Genomic DNA, 26645 nt, shown 5'->3' with positions numbered 1-26645 from the left:
TATCAAGTATGAAAGAAACGACCAGCAGCCTAAAACACGTTAAGTTAGAAATTACCAAATGCCTGTTTCTCCTGTAGTAAAATCCGCTACCGATTTTAAGGAGGGCTACATCCCAGTAATAAATAAGCTATAAAAAGCATCCCGAAATTAAATGCACTGCCTACTCAATAAAACTACTTACGATTTTTCATCTGAATACTGTCACGTGTGTCAAAGACGATGATTTTGGTTTTGACACAATGTTTAAATGTTCTCCTAGACTTCCATCGACTGTTTCCTCCACCGACTCCCAGAATATGAAAACACATCACGTCATCACCACACGTACCACACACATGCCTTTCTATTGGCTCTGGTAGGACAAAAACATAATTCATCTGAAAGCTGCACCAAACTGCTCAAAAACAAGCACTGTCATAGATGCTTCACGAGGAGACTGACTGCCAGATAATCTGCGTTGACTCTGACACTCGGTGTAGCATCATTTCAATAAAGGCTATGAAAAAAAGAACATTAAACACTTCGGAATAACAGCAGCAACAAAACAACACTAACGAAGCACCAATCGATAAAGGTTATTTGAAAAAATACCTTGGCCGGTGTCCCTCCCCCTGTCCCTCTCTCGGTTACTGTCTCTCCCTGTCCTCTTGCTCTCAGCCTCTGAGAGACCACACTGTCTCTGCCTCTGAGAGACCACACTGTCTGTGGAGTGTTATCTCTTTTCTAATAATAAAAAAGAAAATACCTCGGTCTATGACTCAGATCATAAATAACGTCAAAAGCCAAAGTGGGCAGATGAAAGTCTTAAGATGTTAAATAAACGATTTTCCTCTCTGGTGGAAAAAAAGATTAGATACGGATTTTCTTTCCATGGGATACCGAGAAACTCATATTTAACATTAGTGAAGAAAAAAGCTAGTGAGGAATGTCGATGGCATAAAAGCAGATGAAAAGACCTGTCATTTTTAAGGACCGCATAATTAGTCATTTCAAAGAATAGACCCACTGCACCTTGGGACTGATCTTCAAGGACTTCGAAACCAAGAGATGAATCAGGACAAAGGTTTTCAATAATCTGACTTACTGGTTTAAAAAAACTATCACTATGACAATATGAATCAAAATTTCAGTGTAAAACGTACATACTATTTTGTAAGAAAAGGCGTTTTTTAGAGATGCATGGTGAAGTATTTGGGAATGCCACAATGGATATCATTTAAAATGCTCCAGCAAAAAAATAAAAAGAAAGCAAATGTGGCAAAACGCGAACTGTTAAATCGAAATTCCAAGTATATACAGATGTTCCGTGTATTACTCTACTTTTTTGAGACTTTTTATAAGTAGGAAAAAAATACACATTTTCCTTAAATCTATTCTACTTCCAAGAATTAATCCTACAAATTAGTGGACAAATTAGCTTTGTCCACTAAAAAAGGCCTAAAAACAATGACCAACCCAGTAGCAATGAGCGCCCCTAGAGCTCAGAGCGTAGCCTCCAAATGCTGTTTGCCACTAAAAAACAAACACACAAAAACATAGGATCTTGGAGAAAAAGCTGGTTGTGTGATATGGGGCAAAAACGTCCAGGATGAACCCTGCACATCTGTAGCTTCCTTATATCACGAAGTAAGCTATCGAAAGCCATCTGGCCACACCAAGTGCACTCAGGAGCCAGCTTGGAGGGGTTCTGACTGGCCAGAGATGGGACAGTTTGCACATCAATAACAGTAACAGCAATGGACCGAAACTTGTCAAACACGTTTAAACCCATGACTTAATGAAGATTTTTAAAAGTTCATTGGTCTTCTAATGAATCAACTCATTATTATCAAGACTGATAAATAAAAGGAAAGATTTATGCTGCTTTTCAATCACCCAGTTATTTTGGAAAGCAATTAGCACAGGGAAGATCTCCATGATTAGCTGCCCAGCTACTTGGCTTATTCATCTAGAGAATGATGACAACGGAAAATGACTGGAATTTCGCCACTTTACAACTCCAAATGAGACAGTGGGTGTAAGCGATATTCATCGACAGCTGCTAACTCCCAAAAAGAGATAAACCAGATCTTATCTATGTACTTCCTGACCGAAACACGCATCCCCTATAAAGTATCTGTAAGAAAAAAAATCAAACCTGATCTGATCAAGCTTATATAACTAACAGTTTACAGGAAATGTAGAGGACAGAAAACCATGTTAATGACGTCACACGGACAATCAGAAATACCCAGAAGACGGGTAACGCGGTTTTTCAACAACTATATTGCAAAGAAGAAAAAAAGGAACATAGAGGATCAAGTAGGAATCTCATATCCAACCAACTAGAGCGCCGGGAAGAAAAAGCAGGTAAAATGGAAAGGTAAAAATTATTAAAGGTATCTTAGAAGAAAATGTCTCATAACTGAAGGAGCTACATATAACCTCAGACCGAACAGGTTTAAACCAAGACGACACCACACTCAGTGGAAGAAAAAACGACATGGCTGCTTTTCATCAGAAGCATTTCTGTACTATATTTATACCATGTTCCTGCATTATTTTAATATTAAAACAAAACAAAACAAAACAAAAAACAGCAGCAAGGCTTCAAGAACGCCCCAGAAGAGGAACACTGTCACTAAATAAAACTTTATGAAAATCTTATTGTACGTATAATTTTTAAAGCAAAGTCATCTAAGACTTAAACAAAAATCTCCTCTCAACACAGAAAATTACAGTAGTTTTCTAAAAAACCAAGAAGAAAATAAATTTGATAGAATTCTCGTGGTGGGCCTCAGAGGTGGGCCTCAGAGACATGCTTGGTAAAAGCAGGCCCTTTGGAGATCCACGTCCGAACTGGAATCTGGAGTACTGGAAATTGGTATTCAGGTTTTGGTTACATGTGAGAAATGGAGAAAAATAAATAGACCAAAAGCAGACTTCTCATTCTTCTCATTGAAGTTCATTGTGAGCCCTTGTTCCTTGATAAATTTGGATTGCCAGTATTTACATTTCAATAGGTAGCAACGCATTTCAATCATTCTTTGGGATCAATAAACTGTACGACACAAAAAAATCCTCCCTAAGAACCTAGAAGAAATATGTTGCAACTATTACATTTAAAATTAACATTAATATTAATATGGGATAAATGAAACCCAAAATACTGCAGGACCATTTAATTTAGTCACTGCATACTGGCAGGCAATAATATCAGATTCTAGTTACCACAAGACGTATTACGAAATAATTACTAAGAGCAAAGAGGCTTGAAGACAACCATCTGGGAGGAAATAAAAGCACTGTATATTTACTGATATGAGGCAACTCCAAGTATATGGATAGAATATCCAAGCAATGACTATATAATTTTTAAGCATATAAATGTATATTTATCAAAAGGGCTACTTATAACATTTCATTAATTGCCTTACATAAGCATATTGTAAATCACACGATATAAACTAGTACACTAATTTAGAAGTAGTGCTTCCTCGCCTCAATTCATGAAACAATTTTAATCAGACTCTTCAAATGCATTTCTGACACCCATGTCTATGCAGGATATACGTATTAGTTTAAGGACCCTCACGCAATTATGCAGGATATATGTATTAGTTTCCAATTGCTGCTGTAAAACGAGACAATTTTATTATCTTCCAGTTCTGGAGGTCAGAAGTCTGAGGAAGGTCTCACTGGACCAGAACCAAGGTGGTGGTGACCCCGCCTTCTCAGCCTCAGTGGCCGGCCCGCCCTCCACCCTCGCTCCCCTCAGCAATGTTATTCCATCTCTGATTCTCCTGCTCAGGATCCTTCCGATTCCCCCAGGCCCACCCGGGTCACCTGCCTGTCTCAGTCGGCTGATTGGCAAACTTAACTGCACCTGTAACCCTGACTGCGTGGAACTACCGTGATGCCCCGGGTCCGGGGACATCTCCGAGGAGCGTTTATTCTGTCCACCGCAGCCCCCAGCGCATCAACTTTCCTTCCATCCAAAGTTTTAAGATATAACATTTATGTAAACCTATATATAATCCTATCTCAGGAAATTAAATTTCCAACCACGAGTAGCCATTTACAAAACATTAGGACTGTTGTATTTCTCTTTAAAGTAATTTTTTAAATGTTTATTTACAACAACAATAACGACAGCTAACAGTATGCACCAGCGACTGGCCGAAGCGCTTTAAACACCACCGCGTCTAGTGCCGCGACAGCCCCACAGCAGCGTGCAGCGAGGTAAGCCCGGGAGTACTCACGAGACCGCATTCCATGTGTCTGCATCTTTGTACCATTTCCATCAGGTGACCTCTAAAAGGAACCCAAAACTCGTGCCAACTGAGGTAAAGTAATGGAGAGAATGTCCCCATACAATGAGAAAACCGATGAGGAGTAAACACACAGCAGCTCCCTCTTTACAGAACTGTAAAATTCAGGGAAAAAATTTCCTCATAATACACATATGAAGAATGTGTCAAATTCACAGGCAATTTAATAAATGAAAATATTATGCACCGCCTCCTCACCTACCATTACATCACTCCCACCTTATCACTGTATTTGCCATGTACCACCCGATCCGCCTTCAGGACCTGGGACTGCCCCCCGACAGCTGCCGGGTGTCCCCTCAACTGCGAGCCAGAGCAGTGCCGTAGAACTGTCTCCACTGGAAAAAGCACCTGGCCGGAGGGCACACCCCCTTCCACTCAACCAGAATCCAACGTCATCACCAGAGGTGTAAACGCCCAGCCCCTCACCTCACCTGGGAAAGGCTAAAGGCCATCCTAAGTTCAGGATGCCCCCCAGGGCCAGCCGAAACCTCTAATTAGGCCACATCACAGCCTAACTTCCTCCTTCACAGAATCCTCCCCTTCCTACTGATCCCAAGCAAACTCCCTAATAAGCTTTCTGAACGCTAAACTTCCTGAATGTGAATCTCCATCTCGGGCTGCTGCCCAGATCTGGGAGATGGGACATTTCCAAGTACTGGACATCGATCCAACACTTTCAGACAGCAATTTGATGAGACAAATCAAGAACCTTAAAATATTCACATTCTTAAAGAAGCGATAGGGTAGAAAGGGCGTAGACTCTGAAGCACATAGATTCGAATGCCAGCTCTGCTTTATGAAAGCTTTGAGACCTGAGTCTTGGTCTCCTCATCTATAAAAAAAAAAAAAAAAAAAAGAGACTAATAGTGTCCGTATTTTAGAATTAGTACAATGTTTGAAGTAGAGAACTATGTGAAAGCACCTGGCACACAGTAATTGCTTAATTAGCAGTTAAGGTTATTAATCGGCTGACTTTAAGACTACATATTACCTTCTTCCCCGTTTACCAACAAGCCCAGCCAAACAAGAAAAAATGCCCTCTCCATATTAAGTATCCATTTACAGACTTCCACGGCAAGCTTAGGTCCACCAAGGCAGAGTCCACCTTTCCCAGCTCAGTGGCTCTCAAACCGCAGTGGGCATCGGAACCCCCTGGAGGGCTTCTTAAGACACAGATTGGTGGGCCCCACCTCCCGGGTTTCTGGGGTAAGGCCCAATAATTCGCATTTCTAACATGCAACCAAGTGACTTCACTTTGAGACCCTCTGGTCTAAGTTTATCACTGAACCCTGTACCGATTCAGGCCAGTTCCTAAAACACAGGAGATACTCAGATATTTATTGATTGACTAAGACATATAAATAAGTCTACTACATTGTTATTTATTAAAGTATAAAACTAGAAATGTGTAAAAGTGGGAAATAATTAAATTATACTATACTAAAAGTAACCGTTAAGAAATACAAGTAAAACCATCAAAAAAATGAAAAGCAACCTACCCAATGGGAGAAAATATTTGCAAATCAAATACCTGACAAGGGGTTAATATCCTAAATATGAACAACTGATACAACTCAGTAGCAAAATAAAAACAATCTGGTTAAAAAACGGGCAGAGGATCCGAACCTTTTTTCCAAAGAAGACGTACGGATGGCCAACGGGTATGTGAAAAGATGCTCAACATCACTCATCGACAGAGAAATGCAAATCAAAACCACAATGAGATATCCCCTCCCGCGTCAGAATGGCTAGTATCACAAAGATGAGAAACAGCGAGTGCTGGTGAGGATGTAGAGAAGAGCCACCCTCATGCTCTGCTGGAGCAGCCACTGGAGACAACAGGGTGAAGGTTCCTCAGTTAAAAAACAGAACTACCATAGGATCCAGAATTCCACTTCTGGGTGTATCTAAAGGAAACGAAAACACTACCTTGAAAAGATATATGCACGCCATGTTCACTTCAGCATTGTTTACTATAGCCAAGACGTGGAATTACCTAGGTGTCCATCACAAAGAACATGTGGTGGATAAACATGATGGAATATCACTCAGCCATAATAAGGAAGAATATCTTGTCATGGCGACGTGAAACCTTGAAGGGGTTATGCCAAGTGACATAAGACAGAGAAAGACAAATACCATATAATCTCACGTAGGCAGCATCTTAAAAGAAGAAAAGAAAAAAAAGAACGTGTAGAGACAGAGAACAGACTGATGGTTGCCAGGGGCCGGGGGTGGGGGACAGACAAGACGGATGAAGGGAATCAAAAGGCACGAACTTCCAGATATAAATGAAGTAAATCCTGGGGACGTGATGCACAGTGTGGTGACTACACTCAATGATACTGTATTGTATATTTGAAAGTAGCTAACAAAGTGGATCTCAGAAGTTCTCGACGAAGAAAAAAATTTTTGCAATACATGGTGATGGATGTTAATTAGACTTACTGTGGTGGTCATTGCACAGTATACACAAGTAGCAAATCATTATTTTGTACACCTGAAATTAATATGTTGTATATCTCAATTTTAAAAAATACAAGTAAAGAATGTTGTAGAAACACAGGTAAATATATACCAAATAATAAGTGAAAAACGTAACACAAAATTGTATTTATATCAATTTAAATTACATTAAATATATATTCATATGGATAAATAACAAAAGATATTTCAAAAAATTACTTAGAGTTTAGGATTATGAGAAATCAAGTTTTTCTGTTTAAAGTTTACTCAGAAGATATTTTAAGGTTGAATTAATAAAAATAGCAACACTAAATAATTAAACTGTATAATTAAAATTTAAAACCACAGATCACAGAATATTGTCACCAAATAAAATAGTACGTAGGAGGCATCTATAAATTGGTTGTCAGTTTCCTCAAAATTGATGTTCTAAAGCACTATTGAAAAGCAGACACAGATAACTACAAAATACAGACATACATACAAAATCATACATTACCTGCCACAGGAGGGACAATGCCATAAAAACACACTGTTGCAAGTTCTCCATTAACTTCAACTCTTTGACCGATGACATCTGATGTCAAAGTGTCAGTCATCGTAAATACTGCCAGAATCCGAAATATATGAGGAGATCTAGGAAGAAAATCACATTGATAAGAACTTAATAAAATTCTTCAAAAAAAAAAAAATGTTTTTAACCTGAAATGGCATCAATGGGGTCAATGCTTCTGAGCAATTCAGTCTTCACATTTTGGTGAAGAGAACTCATAATTTGATTATCTTTACAGTCTGTCGATATTTTGATAATCTAAAGTATTTTTCGAATCTCGTTTAAGTCCGGTTAGCTCACATCACATGACTTGTCTATCCCGTCATTTACGGAAGCGGGTGGGAAGGAAGGAGGATGCGGGGGATAAAGTGATAGAGAAACGGGAAAGGAAACGGGGGTATGGACTTTGTTCTCTCCTCGGGAAGGGAGAAAAACACAAACGCACAGATATAGGAAGCGACACATACGATGGACAATAAATGAAAAATGACACTTGAATAAAGACGCAGAATCCTAAAAAAAAAAAGAGAAGGTCTTAAAAGGAGCCTGCGAGAAAAGCGTCATCCGTCTAGGAATGATAACTAGACCCAACTCCCACTTCGCAGGAAAGCAGGAGACTGAGGAGCTTGCTGAACGACACCCCAGGCCGTGGTCGGCCCAAATCCAGACAGTGAGAATCTCTAGAGGACAAACAAGTTGGTTTCGTCAACACGTGAAACGTAAGGAGTAAAAGAGACAGACGGAGGAAGGACAAAGATGCAGAGAAACTCGAAACGTCCAACAGCTGCAGTGTGTTGCCGTGTATGGCGTTCGTCTGCACCCTGATTTTTAAAAGCTGTAAATAATTTTAAAAATAAGAGAAATTATGAGAAATTTGAAAATTTGAACACGACTAGATATTTGACGATGTTAAATAACTGTTTCCAATAAGGCTGATGAGTCAATTTATTTTGAAAAAAAAAAAAGAATAATTGTTAAATTTTTAGCTACGATAATGGTATAATGGCTATGATTTTTTAAAAGCCTTTATCTTTTAAATACATATTAAAATATTCACAGACCTTTTAGAACTGTATTTTCGATCTACCATGCCAGCGGCAGTGTAAATAATACACTGAAAGCGAGTAAGAAACAGAGTGGCCAGTCAGGGAAATACTGCTGAGTTCGGAGTCGGGGCGCTGGCCTTCGCCACCCACGACACGCGTTAAGCACTGACTCTATTCCAGCTCCTCCCCAGCCGGCCCTCCCGTCGCACGAAACCTCGGCCCAGTGGCAGGTAGACCCGAGAGAAGAATATGGATTTCAGCGAAAGTTAAGAGCTGGAATCAACAGGGTTTGGTAATTAAATGAACAGAAATGATAAAGACTAGGAAGACTCGCTATTTTTTGTCTTGGGTAGATTTGGTGGTGCCAGACATTGAAATGAGCAGTATGAGGAGAGGCTTAAGTTTGGGACGGAAGACAGCGAGTTGGAGGTGCCTAATGTCATGATGGACGTGGGACATGGGTCTCTAGTTCAAAAGACAGGTTTCCACTAGAAATGTGTATCTGGGAGTCATCGGCACGATTTATAACTGATGCCGTGAAAGCGGATGACATTGAAAGTTGCACGAGGTGGAAAGAAGGGCTCAGTGACAGGACCTAGGGGAAACATAACATTTAAAGGGGAGAGAGAAGAAACGCTGCAGCGCAAGGCTTTCGAAATGACCACAAATCGCAGGACTGAGCGACAAAGTCCTTTTCTACTTTCGTGATGTTACCCTGTAATGTGTGTACGAAATAAGAAAAGCACGCACTGCTCATCACATTCCCGACAACGCAGACGTCCAGATGCAGAGAGCCGAGGTCTCTACTATTGTGACTTCTCTACTTTTATGTTATCTGTCTAAAAGAAAGAGTAGACGTTTCCTCTATCACAGGGGTTGTCTGCTCTCATACCAGAGAATAATCTGAGCGTTTGCATCTCCCAGCAGGTTTCAGTACTGTGTTCTCTCGATCACGTGCTCTAGCTTCTCATAAAAACACTTTTCCCAACTCTTGTGAGAAGACCCCTATTTCGAGATGGGGCTGAACTTTACAGTATAAATATGGGAGGACAGGGCAGCCAAGAAGGGACCAAGTCCTGGATCTAAATCTACCTCGTAGGTTTGAAAAGCAAAAGAGAAATCATCAGAAGGCTTCAGAGGACCTGGGAACACCAAGAGGCGGGCAGGGCAGGCCTGGGAAAGCCGAGTGTCATGAGCTCGGGCACAGACAGTCAGCAGCTAAGGGGTCTGCCCGGTCAGCAGGCAGGGCCCCCTCACAAGCCTGTGTCCAGATGCGAAGTTCTAGTCCCTGAAGAAGAAAACCAGTAAGGTCCCTGCAGAGCTCCGTTCCCACAAGAAGTGAAAACGTCGGGCCGAATGGTGGTTCCATGAACTAGAGCGACAGGGGTCATCCAAGCGCAGACAGTCACCCCCAGGCCCCACGCCGGTGTGAAGCGCGGGCCGGGGCTCAGGCCACAGCGAGGACGCCTGGGTGGGAACAGAGCCCTGGTCACCCGAGGAGCAGGAAACCAGGCGGCACAACAGCAGCGTGAGGGGAGATCCCAGGCAGCCGTCTGCGGCTCCCTTAACTTGGGTACGAAACTCAGGATCGTCAGGTACAAGGTGACTAAGATCAGACTTAACTGGCTCCACGGCAAGTCAGTGCTGTTGACGATCTGCCTAGTCTCCTAACCCTTCCAGTACTGCTTTCTCATACTACGATCCTCCGCCACGATCCAGAAACTGGACCCTTGTCTTACATCCAAAGCTGGTACCCTCTCCCTCTGGCCGGTCAGACCCACTCCAGGCCAGCTCCTGGCCCACTGGGGCCACCACTGCCTGTTGCTAAGATCCCCCCATCCAGACCCTGCCCCCATTTTAGTGCCTAGTCCGGCCGTCCTGAAGTCAGCTGCTCACCTGGTTACAGTTTCTCTGGTTGCCTGCTCTGGGCCCTTTCCTGATCACCTGAACCTGAATGTGAGTGGCAAGTCACTCTTCCTGGGTTAGGTTTATTCAGGTGCCAATCAAGCCCTGGTTAAGATGGATGCCTTTTATTTAAATGCACTTGCTCATGAGCTACTGAAGGCAGCCCATTTCGTTTTCGGGTGGCCCTGCTTGTTGGAGAACAGGAGGTGGGACACGCCTGTCATTCCCAGCCCTGGGTCTTAGTCGTCCTCCTGCACAGCCACAGAGAAGCAAACGAGCCCCTTCCCAGCTGGCGGTTAAGCATCCGAGGCCACCACTGCGCCCTTACTTCCCCTCCGTCCTCCTCTGTCCCCACCCCTCAGAACTCCACCAGGGAAAGCGTGATTCCAAGTTCTCCCCCATAATTCATTTACCGATTCTCTTCTTAAAATATCTAAAAATGAAAACCATACTCCAGATGTGACTTGACCTGTATGTGGGTTCAATGGCCTGAACATTTACCTAATAATGCAGCCTAATATTACATTCACTTTTCCTCCTTTTCATGGGAAAAACTGTTCTTTACTATTAAGACTGAAATTAACTCAACTCCATAGCCATTTTTGAGTTACTGTCACTTTCTGATCATAAAATTAAAATGTTTAAATTGCAGTATAAATACTAAAAAACAGTTTTTGGTAGTTTGAAATGCCCTTTCAATTGTCATGAGTATGTAAACAGAATTTTATTACAATAGATGTACAACTTCTGTTAATGTTTTAATTCTACAACCACTTTTCTATTCAGCCAGAGAATCACCATTAAATCACTTTAACGCTGACAGCAAGATACCACGATTTATGTCATCATTTCTCTACTGTTATGTGTCTTCATTGTTTACTATACCAAAGAAAACAGGTAAAAACATCTTTCATTTTTAAATTAATTACTGCCCTTTGAAGTATTTCCTTGGAAAATAATTCGAGACAATTACTCGAAATAAATAAGTTAAGATTCTAGAAAGCCATGGCCAAATTGTCGATCAAAATAAATAAATAAATAAAATAACTCCTGACACTGACAGCAACAGAAAATCTACTTATCCACCTGTTTCTACAGCCTTACGAATGCCCAGCAAAAGCTCTCAAATCAGGTCTTCTCTATCCTGCCCTGTACAACTAATTCCTGAGACAGGAGTTAAAACATTATATTATGTATAAATGTAGGACTTCGCGTTTATATATATATTAAACATCCAATAATCCAACACATTAACTATCTCTCCTGGCTTTGTCCTGTGCCATTTTTTGTAAAAACAAGACAAAAACGACAACAACAACAAACAACAAACAATATAGGACACCTACTGAAGACAGAAACCCATACGAACAATGGGGGAAATTTTTCAGCTACAAGCACTCCTATTATTCAGCTCTCATTCAAGAATATCATGAACTTTGTGAAATGCTTCACTGAAATCAAAATACACCATCAATGAGGGCATATGCTGTCAATCAGACAGAGGAGGAATGGGGTAAGAGAAAAGTCTTTCGCTTTATGACTTATACACATCGGAGTTGCATGATTATTTTTGGAACTTTTTATTTTTTCGAGCAATAATGAGGAGGAGGAGAATGATGATGAAAAGAGAAAGGCTATAATGCACCGTTCCCTGCAAATTTCCCTGACTCATCGAGGAATCACAGTCCAAACAAAACATGACGTGGATTTAACAAGAATGACTAAACTCTCTCCAGCTCCTGAGACTATTTTCTAAAGGTTCGAAAACATCTTTCCGAAAAATTATATAACTCCCCTGTTCATTGCTCTTCAAAGACTATGAACAGGCACTTTCGCAATCATATTGGCCAGTTCTTTCATAAATTACTGGATGTGATTTCTCTTAGGATGGAGACTAATTCAAAATGGCCAAATATCATTCTACCTCCTTTTATCTTCGACATGCTTTTCATCAGATATTTTTTGACAAGTCAGGAATCATTCTCCATAAAAAGGACAAAAGAAATCGAATCAACCTGCTATTTTTCTCTCATCTCTTATACTACATCACATATATCTTAACAATATGAATCGAACATGAAAATATTAATTATGAAATAAAGGCAACAAGTAGATGGGTATTCATTATACTTTTCTCTCCATTTCTCTATGTTTAAAAACGTTCAGGATTAAAGATAAAAGAAATGTATTAGTACAACAAAAGTGCAGACTTTCTTGTGCTTTTTATTCTAAATAAATCTTAAAAGCTTCTTTCCTGGTGTTCACATTTTTTCACAAGTTGATTCTGAGGCTTGGCTTTACTGATAGTTTTCCTAAGAGGTCTGTTCAGCTGACTAAAGGTCGTTGGTAAGAGCCTGCCTCTTCTTCCAATTCAGTAATTCCCTTTGTATGTTTCTCTGTATATCTTTCTCACTTAATTTTTTGAATAGATGATACTCAAGTATAAAAGGGACACGATGAAAGTCCCCCTTTCACTCTGGCCAGCCGTCACCTCTTCCCACTGGCAACAACCTCATTAGTACCCCATGCACACTTCCACACGTATTTTACGATTATACAAGCAAGTATCTTCTTTCTTTCTTTCCATAAATGATAGTGTACTATATAAGTGGTTCTATTCCTTACATTTTCATTCAATAATATATCCTAGAGATGTATCCACAGCCACGTCAGGAGCTTTAAAAAAAAATTTTTTTTTTAAGGCGAGGCAACCCTCGGTTGACCTCATAGATTGCAAGGACCTTGTCATCTTACAATCTCTTTATTTTATTTTTTAATGTCTACAGCACCTGGTCTTCCTAGGTGGTCTCCCGTTCAAGTACTAACCACACCCGACCCTGCTTAGCTTCTGAGATCAGCTGAGATTGGGCTTGTTCAGTGTAGCATGGCTGTAGACAAGAGCTTTTAAAATTTTTATGGCTACATATTTATACAGGTAAACCATAATTTATTAAAATGGTATTGCTGAGTCGAAGGGATGTGCATTTTTAATTTTGATAGCTAATAACAAGTGTTCTTAGTAATTCTTGTTTTTTTTGATGTATCTCCTTGGTCACAAGAAACAAAAAAAAAAACCAAATGACTATATCAAACTTAAAAAGTTTCTGCACAGCAAAGGGAACCATCAACAAAATGAAAAGACAACCTACTGAATGGGAGCAGGTATTCAACAATGATACAACCAACAAAGGGTTACTATCCAAATTTTACCAGAATACATACAACTTAACACCAAAAAGAAAATCCAATCGAAAAATGGGCAGAGGACATGAATAAACATTTCACCAAAGAGGACATACAGATGGCCAACAGACATATATGAAAAGATGCTCAACATCACTAATCATCAGAAAAATGCAAATTAAAACCACAACCAGCCATCACCTCACACCTGTCAGAATGGCTATTACCAATAAATCCACAAACAACAATCATTGGCTGAGGATGTGGAGAAAGGGAACCCACGTGCCCTGTGGTGGGACTACACATTGGTGCCGCCGCTATGGAAAACAAGATGGAGGTTCCTCAAAAAATTATAACCCAACAATTTCATTTCTGAGTATCTGAAGAAATCTAGAACGCTAATTCGAAAAGATGTATGTACCCCTATGTTCACTGCAGCGTTATTTACAATAACCAAGATATGGAAGCAACTTAAGTGTCCAATGATAGACAACTGGATAAGAAGAGGTGGTACATATACACAATCGAATATTACTCAGCCATAAAAAAGAATGAAATCTTACCATTTGCGACAACATGGATGGACCTAAAGGGTATTATGCTAAGTGAAGTAAGTCGGACAGAGAAAGACAATTACCACATGGTCTCGCTTGTATGTACAATCTAAAGAACAAAATAAATGAACAAATAAAACAGAAACAGACTCGTAGACACAGAGAACAAACTGATGGTTGCCAGATGTGAGGGGGGTTGGAGGTCTGGGTGAAAAAGGTGAAGAGATTAAGAAGTACAAATTGGTAATTACAAAATAGTGACAGGGATGTAAAGTATAGCATCGGGAATATAGTCAACAAAATTATAATAACTGTATAGTGTCAGGTGAGTACTAGACCAATCGCTTCATAAATTATATAAGTATCTAATCACTATGCTGTACACCTGAAACTCAAAATTACAATATCAACTCTGATTGAAAAATTAAAAAAAAAAAAATTCCTACAACTCAAAAAAAGACAACTAAAAAATAGACAAAAGATCTGAATAGACATTTATCCTAAGAAGATATACGAATGGCTAATAAACACATGAAAACATGCTCAACATTCTTAGTTATCTGGGAAATGTAAATCAAAACCACATTGAGGTATCATTTCACATCCACTAGGACCGCTAAAATCAAAATGACAGATGGTAACAGGTGTTGGCAAGAATGTGGAGAAATTGGAATTCCAATACACTGCTGGTAGGATGATAAAACAGCGTAGCCACTTTGGAAAACGGTGAGGTAGTTCCTAAAACTGTTAAACATGGAGTTGACACAGAATTCAGCAATTCTACACCTGGGATACCCAAGAAAAATTGAAAATGTCCATATAAAACTTAAACGCAACTCTTCATAGCAGAATTATTTATAACAGCTAAAAAGTAGAAAGAGCGAAAATCTGTAAAAACTGATGATGATTAAACAAAAATTTGGACTATCCAGGCAGTAGATTTTATTGTAGAACACCAATAAAAAGGATTAAGTACTAAAACATGCTACGATATAGAAGAACCTTGGAAACATTATGCTAAATAAAAGCAGCCAGTCGCAAAAGGCCATATGTTGTATAATTCCATTTATACGTAATTTCCAGAATAGGCAAATCCATGGATTAAAAAAAGGGGGATGTACATTTTTTTTTGATAGCTAATGACAAATATTCCTTTTAAGTGGCTGTGCCAACTTACAGCCCCAACAGCAGTATATAAGTCCCTGTATCAGCACAACCTTGCCCTTCACAGGATATTAACAAACTTCCAGTTACTTGTCAGTCTAATAAGTAAAATATGGATTTTATTTGCATTTCCTTTCACGAGGGAAGCTGAGCATCTATTCGTTTTGTTGTTTTTTTCCTGTGAACTACCTGTTCACATCCTTTGCTAATTCTTCTATTAATTTATTGATCATTTTAAAAATGTTTTTAAAATCTAAACATTTTAAAATGTTTTTAAATGTTTCTATATGGTCTTAACAATGGGATAACTACATAATTCCTCAAATAAAATAATTGGAAAAGAATTGAAAGGAGGGATGCAAGCAGATACTTGTATACCCATGTTCGTCGAATTATTGTTCGCAAATTGCCAAAAGGTGTAAACAACACACATCTGTTAAGGGACAAATGGATAAACAAAATGTGGTCCGTCCATACAATGGAATATTACTCAGCCTTAAAAAGGAAGGACATTCTGCCACATGCTACAACATGGATAAACTTCGAGGACAGTATGCCATGTGAAATAAGCCAGTCGTGAAAGGACAAATACCGTATGGCTCCACTTTATTTATTTGTTTGTTTTTAGGCGAGGCAACCCTTGGTTGACCTCACATATTGCAGGGACCTTGTCAGCTTACAATCCTTTATCTCTTATTTTTTACGCCTACAGCACCTGGTCTTCCTAGGTGGTCTCCCATCCAAGTGCTAACCAGGCCCGACCCTGCTGAGCTTCCAAGAGCAGACGGGATCGGGCTTGTTCAGGGTGGCGTGGCCGTAGACCTTATGGCTCCACTTTAAAAAGGTCCCTCGAGCAGTCAAAATCATGGAGACGGAGAGTGGATTGGCGGGTGCCAGGGGCTGAGAGCAGAGGGGATGGGAGCTGTTCCATGGCTGAGTCGTTCTGCGAGGGGAAGAGGTCCGGAGACGACGGCGGTGACAGGAGCCTGACGACGTGGGCGTCCTTAGCACCGGGGAACTGCGCACTTAGACGTGGCGGTAAATTCTGTTACCTGTACTTTACCACAATTTGAAAATTGATTTGAAATCTAATTCCCCATATTTTAGGTTACACAGAGCTTTGATTTGCTCCAGCTTTAATTGGGACATTGAATCATTAAGAATATGATGGCTCCTCCCCATTTTTCGAAATATACTTTCCTAACGGCCAAGGAAGCAGTTTGATCACATCTCATGATATGTGACATTTGATTCGCTTGGGAAGACTTAAAAACGGCAGTGTCTTTTCCTACGATTTTTCAAATTCTTCCACTTCACCTCTTTCTTCCTCCAAAGAAATCTTTCCTCTCATTTTGTTTCATCCAAGGAACTTACATGGTCAAAAAGAAAAGAAAAGAAAAAGAAAGAAAAGAAAGAAAAGAAAGAAAAGAAAGGAAAGAAAGAAAAGAAAGAGAGAGAGAGAGAGAGAGAGAGAGAGAGAGAAAGAAAGAAAGAAAGAAAGAAAGAAAGAAAGAAAGAAAGAAAGAAAGAAAGAAAGAAAGAAAGAAAGAAAGAAAGAAAGAAAGAAAGAAAGAAAAAAATGATCAAGCCATTTCCAGGGGAAACGGGCCTCTGGCAGAATTGAAGACAGCTGAGCTCTTCCGTCACGATGCCATCTCGTTTTGTTCCACTTTTATAATCTCTATCAGAAGCGACCACTCTGTTCTTCTTACCAAATGGCATACAGCACGATCTCTCTCTCTTCTATCTCTTCCTCCTGTTACTGTTCCTTGTGCTAGCCACCCGAATGCCACTACTCCTGGCTCTAAACAAGTATGACTGTCTTCCTGACATACACTCATCTCTCAAATCTTATACTGGATTGTTCTGAACGAAGACATACATTTCCATTCCGATAACGAGCCTATACCCGGCAATTTTAGTGACAGTCACCGGTAGTGCATACGTCTTCCTCGAATGAAAACTTGAGACCATGAGTTCAGTTACTGAGTTTTGGCCAGAGTATCTCTTCCTAAAATCTTTTGGCTATTTCCTCCAGTACCTTGGTAATATATTATGCTCTTTCTTCTCGACAGCATCTAATTTCAATAGTTTCCTAAGAAATTATTTTCCTCTTTGTAAAAGTTTACTATCCATTTTTCGCAATCCTATTCATTTTCTTGATTCCCACTGCAAACTATTTTCCCAGTTTCCTGTGAGAGGCAGAATACTTTAGAATAGAGCTGGTCATTACCGGAGAAGACAAGAAAAAAAGAGATGGGCCGGTATTTGAATTATTACGTATGCCATATTAGGAAAAAAAGATGGGAGGGACTACATGTCACTGGTTAAGTCATGACCACCGGAAATTCAGAGGGAAGGAGGTCAAGGTTAATATCCGCCATCAATGGATTCAAGAAACATAGATGGCTCCCCCAAAAAGGAGGGAGAGCACAACGATGGACAGTCCAAGCTGATGTTTCTCAGAAACCAGAGGCTGCATCCAGGAAGCCTGGTAAAGAAGTAGTTCAAGTCAAAAGACGAAGTTGGGGCGACTAACGAGTGGAGGGCGCCCTCACTCTCCAGGAAGCTGGGGAACTAGGCTGATTGCGGTGTCCGGCCTAAGCGAGGCGTTCTTTCCCCGAGGTCCATGAACTCGCCGGCACCTTCTAACCCAAGATTTTCACTAACTTGTAACTGAAATTTTGCGTTTTCCTAAATCATGAACATTGATAAAAAAATCAGTTGGATTAGCAGGACCTACGATCACAAATATTTTATATCACATTGCAGCTATTACAGATCTCTCAAAATATTTTACATTCGTCACTATGTCACAAGTACAATATTTATTATACCTGCCACTAGATTCTGTCATTTAGTGGACACGTATCATTCTATTACAATTTTAAAGAGTTTTTATAACTTGAACATAATCGATTTCATTTGAAATCCTATGTATTTTCTGCTTTTAAAAGCACGCTACCAAGGAGTTCACATGCTTCATCAGACTGCCTTTATCTTAGAGAACTAATAGAGCAAACTGGAGGGCATGAGAAGAATGAGGCGGTGAGTCTCCAGCATCGACAACAGAGCAAATTATTGAAATGAAATTATGGAGCACTTTACAATGTACTTTCATTTTCCTTAATTGTACATTAATTCGAAATTTTAACAATTTCTTCAATTCTTCTAAAAAATAACTTTTTTTTTTTTTTTTTAAATGGAAGACTGTTAACCTGGGAAAGGCACCTAAACGAAGAGCAAGAGTCCCATCTATGCCACCGAAATGGTTCTCACCTACTGTCTTTTTTAGCCCGGCATCTCCCTTTTGGGGAAGTGCATTTTCTCTGCCCGGTGGACTGCCACTCACCCATTAGAGAAGTGGACAAATGGCCCAGGACATTTCCTTGCACCCAGCAACTGGCTCATGTGTGAAAATCCTAACCCAAGCAGAGCCAATCTTTTAGGAAATTAGTCCTTAAAGAGAGGATCCATCTCTTTCTTTCCCAAAACTGTAAAACAAAAGGACCACTTAAACCTGGAATAGCTAAGGGATACCTCTGCCACTACACAGAAAAAAATCTCTCTGAAAATAAAGCCAAACAGAAAAGCAGAGTCAATCCGGCCATACCAAAAACCTTCATTAACTCAGTTGAATAAACCACTAAATTCCTTTTCCTGCTTCCATCCATTTGAGCTGGGTTCCTTTCTCCTGCAGTGGAAAGAACGCTGAAAAATACGTAAGAATTTAGGTCATATCTGTTCCTCTCTAATGTTATATGGACATTATATGCAGCCAGACTGCTGGCTAGAAATTCTACCTCTCCTACATGCTAGTTATGGGACCTCTCCGTTTCCTCATCTGTAAAATGCACATATTAGGACCTACCTCACAGGGCTGTTGGGAGAATTAAATGCCATTACATGCGCAAATGCTCAACGTAAACAGAGAATGTCGACACTTCGATCATAAAGACCTCGATTAAGATGTTAGATTCTACATTTAGATAAGGGGGAAATATTCCATAAATCGAAAGAAATCTGTTACAAGTTCAGAAGAACAGAGGCTGATCATCATCATAGCTAATCAAGGTAGCCTACTGCTCACAGGACGGATTCCATCGTGACGTTTCCTGCCTTCTTTAGCCAAGAGATCCAAACAGACGTCTGATGCATGACAACAAAGGTAAAAGCACTGGCACTTGATGAATTAATATTAGAGAAAAGACTTGTCAGTATGAGTTCTATTATCTTTTTAAATGTATTGTCCCAAATCTTTCCCGAATGTGTGTTCGCTATTATACCAAAATAATTGGTATGTGGTCTGATGTATCATTCACACGCTGACACCCAGAAGTAGGAAACTCAACCTCCATGGGAAACGCACTTAACTGACATTTAGGAGCCCTCGGTAGTGAGCCTGGCTCAGGCACTAACGAGCGGTGAGTCCTTCACCTTTCTGCCACAGAGAATGTAAGGTAGTAGAAGACATGTTTACGTGGAACCTACAGTCTAACTGAGAGAGACGATTAACAGTAAAACACTCAGACCGAAAATCAGGAACACAGGGATCAAACTCAATGTCAGGAGAACCATGCAGACAAGAGTGAGGGTCCAGCTCCGGGGAAGCTGTTATAAATGGGGGGTAGAAAGTAAAAGAACAAACTTTCCAGGGAAATGTAAGAAATTTAGGAGGAAAAAGTCGGGAAATGTAAGAGGGTTTCACTAAGTTCATGTTGAGAGACTAAACATGGGGATATCTTTAAATATTTAAGGGAGAAAATGTCATCTGCTTTCAAATTACCACCGAAAATGTAACAATTTCCAAGTATTTAGCCCAATTTTAAACAAAACCCATCTGCTGTCCTGTCTAAAAAAATGCAATTGTGCTGAAATACACAAAATTAATCATCTGATCATTTTTTAGGTGCACAGTTAAGTGGCATTATATTCACACTGTTGTGCAACCAATCACCAAAACCTTCTCATCTTGCAAAACGGAAACTGTATACTCCTTAAAGAACGCCTCATATCCCTCCCTTTCCAGCTCCTACCTTCTGTTTCTATGAACTTGACGACTCTAGATCTCTCAAGTGGAATCCTACCATATCTGTCTTTTAGGGACTGGCTTATTTCGCTGAGCAGAAAGTCTTACTGTCCTTTCATGTGCTTCATGCTTGATGTCACAGCCTGTGACCAAGTTGTTACCACAGGTCCTCTGCCCTCACATACTAACTTATGTCACATCATTTCAAGTAGCTCCTCCAAAAAGCTTTAGTCATTTCCAAAGATGCTGTAGGCATGTCTTCTCCTCTCTCAAACACCAATGACTTAAATCTACACCAAATCCACAATTTTTATGACAAAACTATATGAAAGAAAACTAATAAAATTGACGAACAAATAAGTTTTGCTCTTTTACTATACGCTTTCGAATACTACCAAATCTTCCAAATCGCTTCTCTACAAAGTCATTGCAGCAACTCCAGATAACTGGCAAACCGGTGTTCCCCTTTCCTGGTCACCCCTACTTGCTGGGTAATATTCACTTCACACTTAATATGTCTAGCATATTGTTTTCATTTGACTCTCTTGCAAACTTCCCCACAAAATGCTAAGGCGGAGAAAGTATCACATACTGTTTAAAAAATAAACTTTGAAATGGTAAGTATACGAAAAATATCATACTAAGATGTATGATAAATTGACTTCAATAAACCAAAAGAAACAAGATCAAAACCACCGGAAAACACTAACAACTACTAGCTTTATTGTTGAACATTTACATTTTACAAAAATAATTGAGTATTGAGATGATCCAGGAAGCTTGTTTAAAATCAGTAACTTAAACGTAAAAACAACATTGTTCTGCAGTGTTAAGAGTCTATTAAGACTGAATTGGAGTCAATTAAGTATGCACAGTAAAATTCAAATTCAAAAGTTAACCACTGTAAGAACAGAAAAAGAGAATATAGGTTAATATATCTTCCAAATGGGAAGGGAAAAAGTGAAAACAAAACTTCGATTTTAAAGAAAAGGCAAGAAAAAAGATTTTTTAAAAAGGCAAATAAAGTACAAAGTATAAGATGTAGAAAAAGACCAAATCCATTCATTATGAAGAGCCTACTAAAAGCCAGATACCGTTTTAGGCACTAGGGTTTAGCAGTAAACGAAACAGAAAAATGCCCGCTTTTATGAAGCTTCTATCCTAGTGGGGCGAACATAATAAACCAGATAAATGAACAAATCACATGGCATGTCATGTGATGCTAAGTACATAGACTAGTGCAATGACGACGTAAGGAAAGGTACATACAGCAAGGCCTCACTGAAAGTATTCAAAACACCAAGAGGCATTTTAAATGGCTGAACCATGTGGACACACAGGGGAAGAGCATTCCGGGCAGAGTGCAAATATCCTGAGGCTAGAACGTGCTCCAGGAGGCCGCGTAGTAGAGCAAAGGGGAGAATGTGACATCAGAGGCAAAGCAGACGGCAACATACGGGACCTCAGGGGCCACTCTAAACACTCTGGCTTCTACCCTGAGTGAAATGGCTAGCCCTTGGAGGATTTTCTGAAAGGAGGAAGGTAATTTGATTTTTTTTTTTTTTTTTAAAGAAGGATCACTGTAGATGCTGTGATGCAGCCTGAAGAAAAGAAAAAGCAGACCGGATAGGGGGTACTGCAGTCATCCAGGGGAGAGGTGACTGTAGCGTGGACAAGTTAAGGTGGCGAGCAGGGTTTGGGAGTCTGGATAAATTCTGAAGCTGGAGCCCAGAGGATCTGCTGATAGATCACGATGTGCTGCGCAAGGGCTGAGTCAAGGATGACTCCGAAGGTTCTGGCCTGAACGAATATCTCACTAGTGACAATGACCATGTACAATAAACCTGCCCATCGAAAGGCAGAGACTGTCGACTTATAAAAAAATATATATATATATATCCCGAGGTAGGCTGTTTATAAAAGCATACAGAAAGGCTAAAAATTAAAAAGATGAAAAAGGTTGAGAGGTTATCAAATAACAGCGGCCATGGCTGTATTAATGCACGTCAGACAAAAGAGAAATCTGCTCTCTTAACCTCTGACAACTGTCCTTCCCTAACAGTTTGGCATTGGTGAACCGTCTTCCCAGCGGGACCGTAGTTTCTTTGGGGAAAAGGGTGTCACCACCTCACTTGGATTCACTCACAACTTAGGGCAGTCCCAGCCGGTAGTCAGCACTACGTAAAAATTTTAAATATTCTCCACCCACTTAGTTATCTCTCCTTCATCACAAATGTTACGTGATTAGGAAGGACAGGTCTGTTTCTCTAAGGTGACACCAACTCATTGGTCGCCTGTAGCAACACCATCTCTTCCAAAGGGACAAGCGAGTAAGGCGCCTCTGGGAAGCGCAGGGCGGCGCTGCCCACCGTGCTGCGCCCGGCTAGGGACCCCGCACGCGGCACCTACGCACGCGGCACCCACGCACGCGGCACCCGGACACGTGCCCGCCCGCGCGTCTGGGTTCCCACGAAGCCGCAGGGAGCAGGCAACGCCCGGCTCTGGCCGCCTGGGAAGTTTCTAAGGAATTTCTAGGAAAGGAAAGAAACACCGAGAGCACAGCAGGGCGGCTGCTTGCCGCAGGCAGCCGGAAACGCAGGTCCCTCGGCTCCCCGGCCCACCGGCGCTCACCTGCCCGCCGCCGGCCGGGTGGTCAGGGCGGCGGCCGCTCGCACGCGCCGACCCGCAACAGAGCTTCCGGCCCCGGCCGGAAGTGCTTCTTTAGGAAGACCGGAAGTCCCGCCTCCGCAGGCGTGAGCGACGGCCGCCCGAGCATAGCCTCGGATGTCAGCGGGTCCTGATGGCCGGCGGTTTGGTCGGCCTACCGAGACCTGGCCGCTCACCCGCCCTTGTGCTGCCGGAGCGATTCCCCGAGCCTACAGGACAGAACAGCCCGAGGAACGCTCACGTTCCCGTTCACTTGTTATCACGAAAGCGAGTTACAAAGCCCTGCGTGAAATTCAGCTCCGTGTTTATTGAGTCTACCAGGTAGAAAGCATGTGGTGATCACAGGGAAGAATAGTGATGACGCCTCAAAAACTGGGGGGAGACAATTTAACCAGCTAAAACATAAGGCAGAATGATAAGAGCGATAATAGAAGAAGCAAATTCCGTAGTCATGTCAATTTCTAAGTGACAGTCTCATGTAAATACTTCTGATTTGTTAGGATCAAATGAGATTACGTGTAAGTAAACGTCTAGCAGTGGGGTCTGTCGGGTCCCACTTCTGCCTGGAGGGGCTGAGCCATGTGGATCATTCTGAGGCTCTTCCAATCCAGGTGTAGAGCTTCAAGTACCAGGTTTTCAGATGTAGCATCCCACATTTATTTCAACTTTGTGGAGCCCGCTTCACAGCCCAGGCCTGAACTCTCTTAATTCTTACCTTCACTCCTCCAAATCCTACACTTTCCCTGGCATTTTTTTTCCCCCTGGCATTTTTTTAAAGACTCTCCAATCCCTCTGGTGTGTGGCCTCCCTCGTTCCAGCAAGTTAACAAACCTTTGTTAGACTACAGGTTTGTCTCTGATGGGCTTTATCAGATGGGGTTTGTCTCTGTTTTTTTGCCAAGCCTGCACGAATGAAGGTTGGAGGACACCTTTAGTCCCATCTTAGAAAAAAACTTAAGCAGAATAAAGATAAATTATTTGCTAAGACTAATCTGTGACCTGAAAGGAGCTGTGGGCTTTTTAAAGTCCAAGTTTTTAGGTTCCTGTTTGGCAGAGAAGGACCAGTTTTTGAAAATTATTGGCATCCACCAAATTCAGACCAGCCTTTCTTTTCTTTGTACAATACTTTTTTCTCTCCACTAAATTGTGACAATACTTGCCCGGTTTTGCCTAGAGTGAATGAATGATCCTGCTCCCTGCCTTCGGGTTTTTTTTTCTTCATATTGATCCTGTGCACTGCTGCTTCAACCGTGTTCATCTCGGTAAAGTGCTTTCTCTGCTCAAGTTTTCCTTAAAAGAGGCCTGTACAACCTGTCTCATTCCTCACCTCCCGCTCACTTTAATCCTTTGCAGCTCGGCCTTCTGGCTCCTCTTTTCCCTCCAATTCTTCGATCACCTTCTCGAATGTCACCAGTGACTTCAAATCACCAAGGTCTCATGTCCCTTGATTTCTCTACAGCATAGGCTGATAAGGTTAATTATCCCCCTCTGTTAGAAAAATCTTATTTAAACCATTGTGGAAAAAGCTCAAACTTAAAATTTTGAATATTTGCAGTGCAATCCACTTTGAGTCTCATCATGCATTAAGTAAATATTTAGTGAGTGCCAGCTCTGCACCAAATACTATTTTTAGGCACTGGCGATATAGCCGTGAAAAAGGGATGCAATGTTCCAGTCCTAGACATATTTATATCCTAAACATATGGGACAGATGATACATAATTTCAGATTATACTAGATGCGATAAAGAAAATTGATGGTGCTATGATTAAGAAGGTACCAACTTAACGTAGAAAGGCCAGAGTCAAGTAAGATAAAATAGACTTACTAGGTTTTGGAAGATAAATGTCAGTGTCCTTGACAAGACCAGTTTTGGTATAGTGGACTCAGAAACCAAACAGCTGGGTTAAAGTAGAAAGGAAGTTGAGGGTCAAAGCTAAATAACTGTTAAGAGATTTTCCAATTGCCATAGTCAATGAACTTTTTTTTTTTTTTCCTTTGGACAGGGAGATACAAATCACTTCGGAAATCTTTTGAAAGCTATTCACATACATGCAAATTTTGCATATTCTTGTAGGGAGTTACTTAATCCTTTGAAGCCCATTAATGGACCCCAAAGGTGTCCATGGGTCACGAATTAAGATTCTCTCTTTCAACGACCTGGTGTCTTCTACCTTCCTGGGTTTCTTATTCCTTCGATTGCTCCCTCGCTGGCACCAGGTCTTGCCTTCTGCTCTTCCTCTGCTACACACTCTCTCAATGACGTCTGCTTTGACTTTTGTTATTGGGACCATGACACTTATTTCAGTAGAGAAGCCCTTTGGTATTGTAGAGTAACTTAAAGGAAGAGTAAGCTCAGAGTTAAGCCGACACAATTTCAGAGGGTTTATTTGATTTCATAGTGTCCAACTGGACATTGTAGGAGTTGAGGCTATGATAATTGTTCACGAGGACATTCAAAAAAGGTTTGTATGAAAAAAAGCAATCGTCTACGGCCACGCTACCCTGAACACACTTGATCCCGTCTGATCTCGGAAGCTAAGCAGGGTCCGGCCTGGTTAGTACTTGAATGGGAGACCACCTAGGAAGACCAGGTGCTGTAGGCGTAAAAACAAACAAATTTCCACTAAAAAAAAAAAAGTAATCAAGGAAGAAAGAAATGGTGTAGATGACAAAGGCTCTGTTCACCCCTCTGGCAACCAAATCAAAGTTGTGATGGAAACAAGGAGCAGCAGCAAGGAAAAATCACCCGGGATCTCGATGAACAAGCCATAAAAATAGGGAGAAATCCAAGAAATCATCCTGCAACGGCAGAAGGTAGGATGGGGCGAGGACGCGAGGCTGCCAGGTCTCCAGCAGCCGAGTGGGACAGAGCCTGCGGCACATGACTCTTAAAGGGGCCACGTCCGCGAGCGGAGTTTCGCGGTGACGGACCTGCTCACTCTGAGCACCAGGGCTGGTTCGGCTGCGCGCGGGGGACACCAGGGACTTACAGGGGGACACTGAGTTGTCAGAGTGAGGGCCGAGGTAAGACTCGCTCTGTACAGAAGTGCCGGCGGTATCTGTTGTTCCCTGCTGAGTGCCCCTCTTCCCAGTGGGCAGACACAGCGCCACCATTGCCATGACATCATCAAACTGGATAACAGAGGTCCCTCAGCCCAGAGGATTCCCTGAAATGTTGGAGGGACTTCTTTAGGAAAAAAACATTTATAAAAAACAGGAATAACGAATGGTAATAACTACATTCCTGTCAATAAGTACTTTAATGGAAAAGAATTAAGTGCTCCAACCAAAAGACAGAATGGCTGAAAGGATAAGAAAACAAGATCCCTACATGTTGAAAAGAAAGATGGAAAAAGATATTGCTTTGATGGACTAGAAGGTATTTAAGTCAGACAAAAATAAACACTATATGATTTTACTTATATGCAGAATCTAAGGAATAAAAAGAACAAACTAATCAAAAACAGACTCACAAATATAGTGGGCAATTTGGTGACGGACAGAGGGGAGGGGGTTAGGGAGCCTGGGAGAATGGGGTGAAGGGTTAAAGAAGTACAAATTAGTAGCTGATGGATGGTCACGGGGATGGGGAGCACGGCCTAGGGAATGCAGTCAGCCGGGATACATTGGCTCCGTGGAGGGTCAGGGGAGGGAGCAATTGGGATCGTTTTACGAACTATATAGGTGTCTAACCAATGTACTGTACACTTGAAACTAATTTAAATTAAAAAAAAAAAGAAAAAACATATTAATTCCTTCATTG

At 41.1% G+C, this 26645-nt stretch overlaps 1 protein-coding gene, 1 non-coding gene and 1 pseudogene across 3 annotated transcripts in view; 1 reads left to right on the top strand and 2 right to left on the bottom strand.

The window, feature by feature from the left end:
- The window catches only part of TBCE (tubulin folding cofactor E), a 58444-nt gene extending 35493 nt beyond the window's left edge, over positions 1 to 22951 (bottom strand). For both annotated transcript variants that reach the window (XR_005650166.1, XM_039850359.1), the window contains exons 1-2: positions 22845 to 22951; positions 7279 to 7415 (exon numbers count right to left, since the gene is read on the bottom strand). Coding sequence is in view for 1 of the 2 variants with exons in the window: in XM_039850359.1 (XP_039706293.1) it covers positions 7279 to 7378 (100 nt within the window). In the remaining variant the exon portion in view is untranslated. The remainder of the gene's footprint in view (positions 1 to 7278; positions 7416 to 22844) is intronic.
- On the bottom strand, positions 15888 to 16006 carry LOC120592680 (uncharacterized; annotated as a pseudogene).
- A 2415-nt stretch (positions 22952 to 25366) lies between the features above and the next one.
- On the top strand, positions 25367 to 25485 carry LOC120592655 (5S ribosomal RNA). The gene has a single exon (XR_005650183.1). It is a non-coding gene; the product is annotated as a 5S ribosomal RNA (ribosomal RNA).
- The last annotated feature ends 1160 nt before the right edge of the window (positions 25486 to 26645 follow it).

Source organism: Pteropus medius, unplaced genomic scaffold, assembly GCF_902729225.1.
Source record: "Pteropus medius unplaced genomic scaffold, Ma_sr-lr_union100, whole genome shotgun sequence".
In the NCBI taxonomy this organism is placed as follows: Eukaryota; Metazoa; Chordata; class Mammalia; order Chiroptera; family Pteropodidae; genus Pteropus; species Pteropus medius.
Note: the sequence above shows the minus strand (reverse complement) of the source record. Positions and strands in the feature narration are given on the sequence as shown.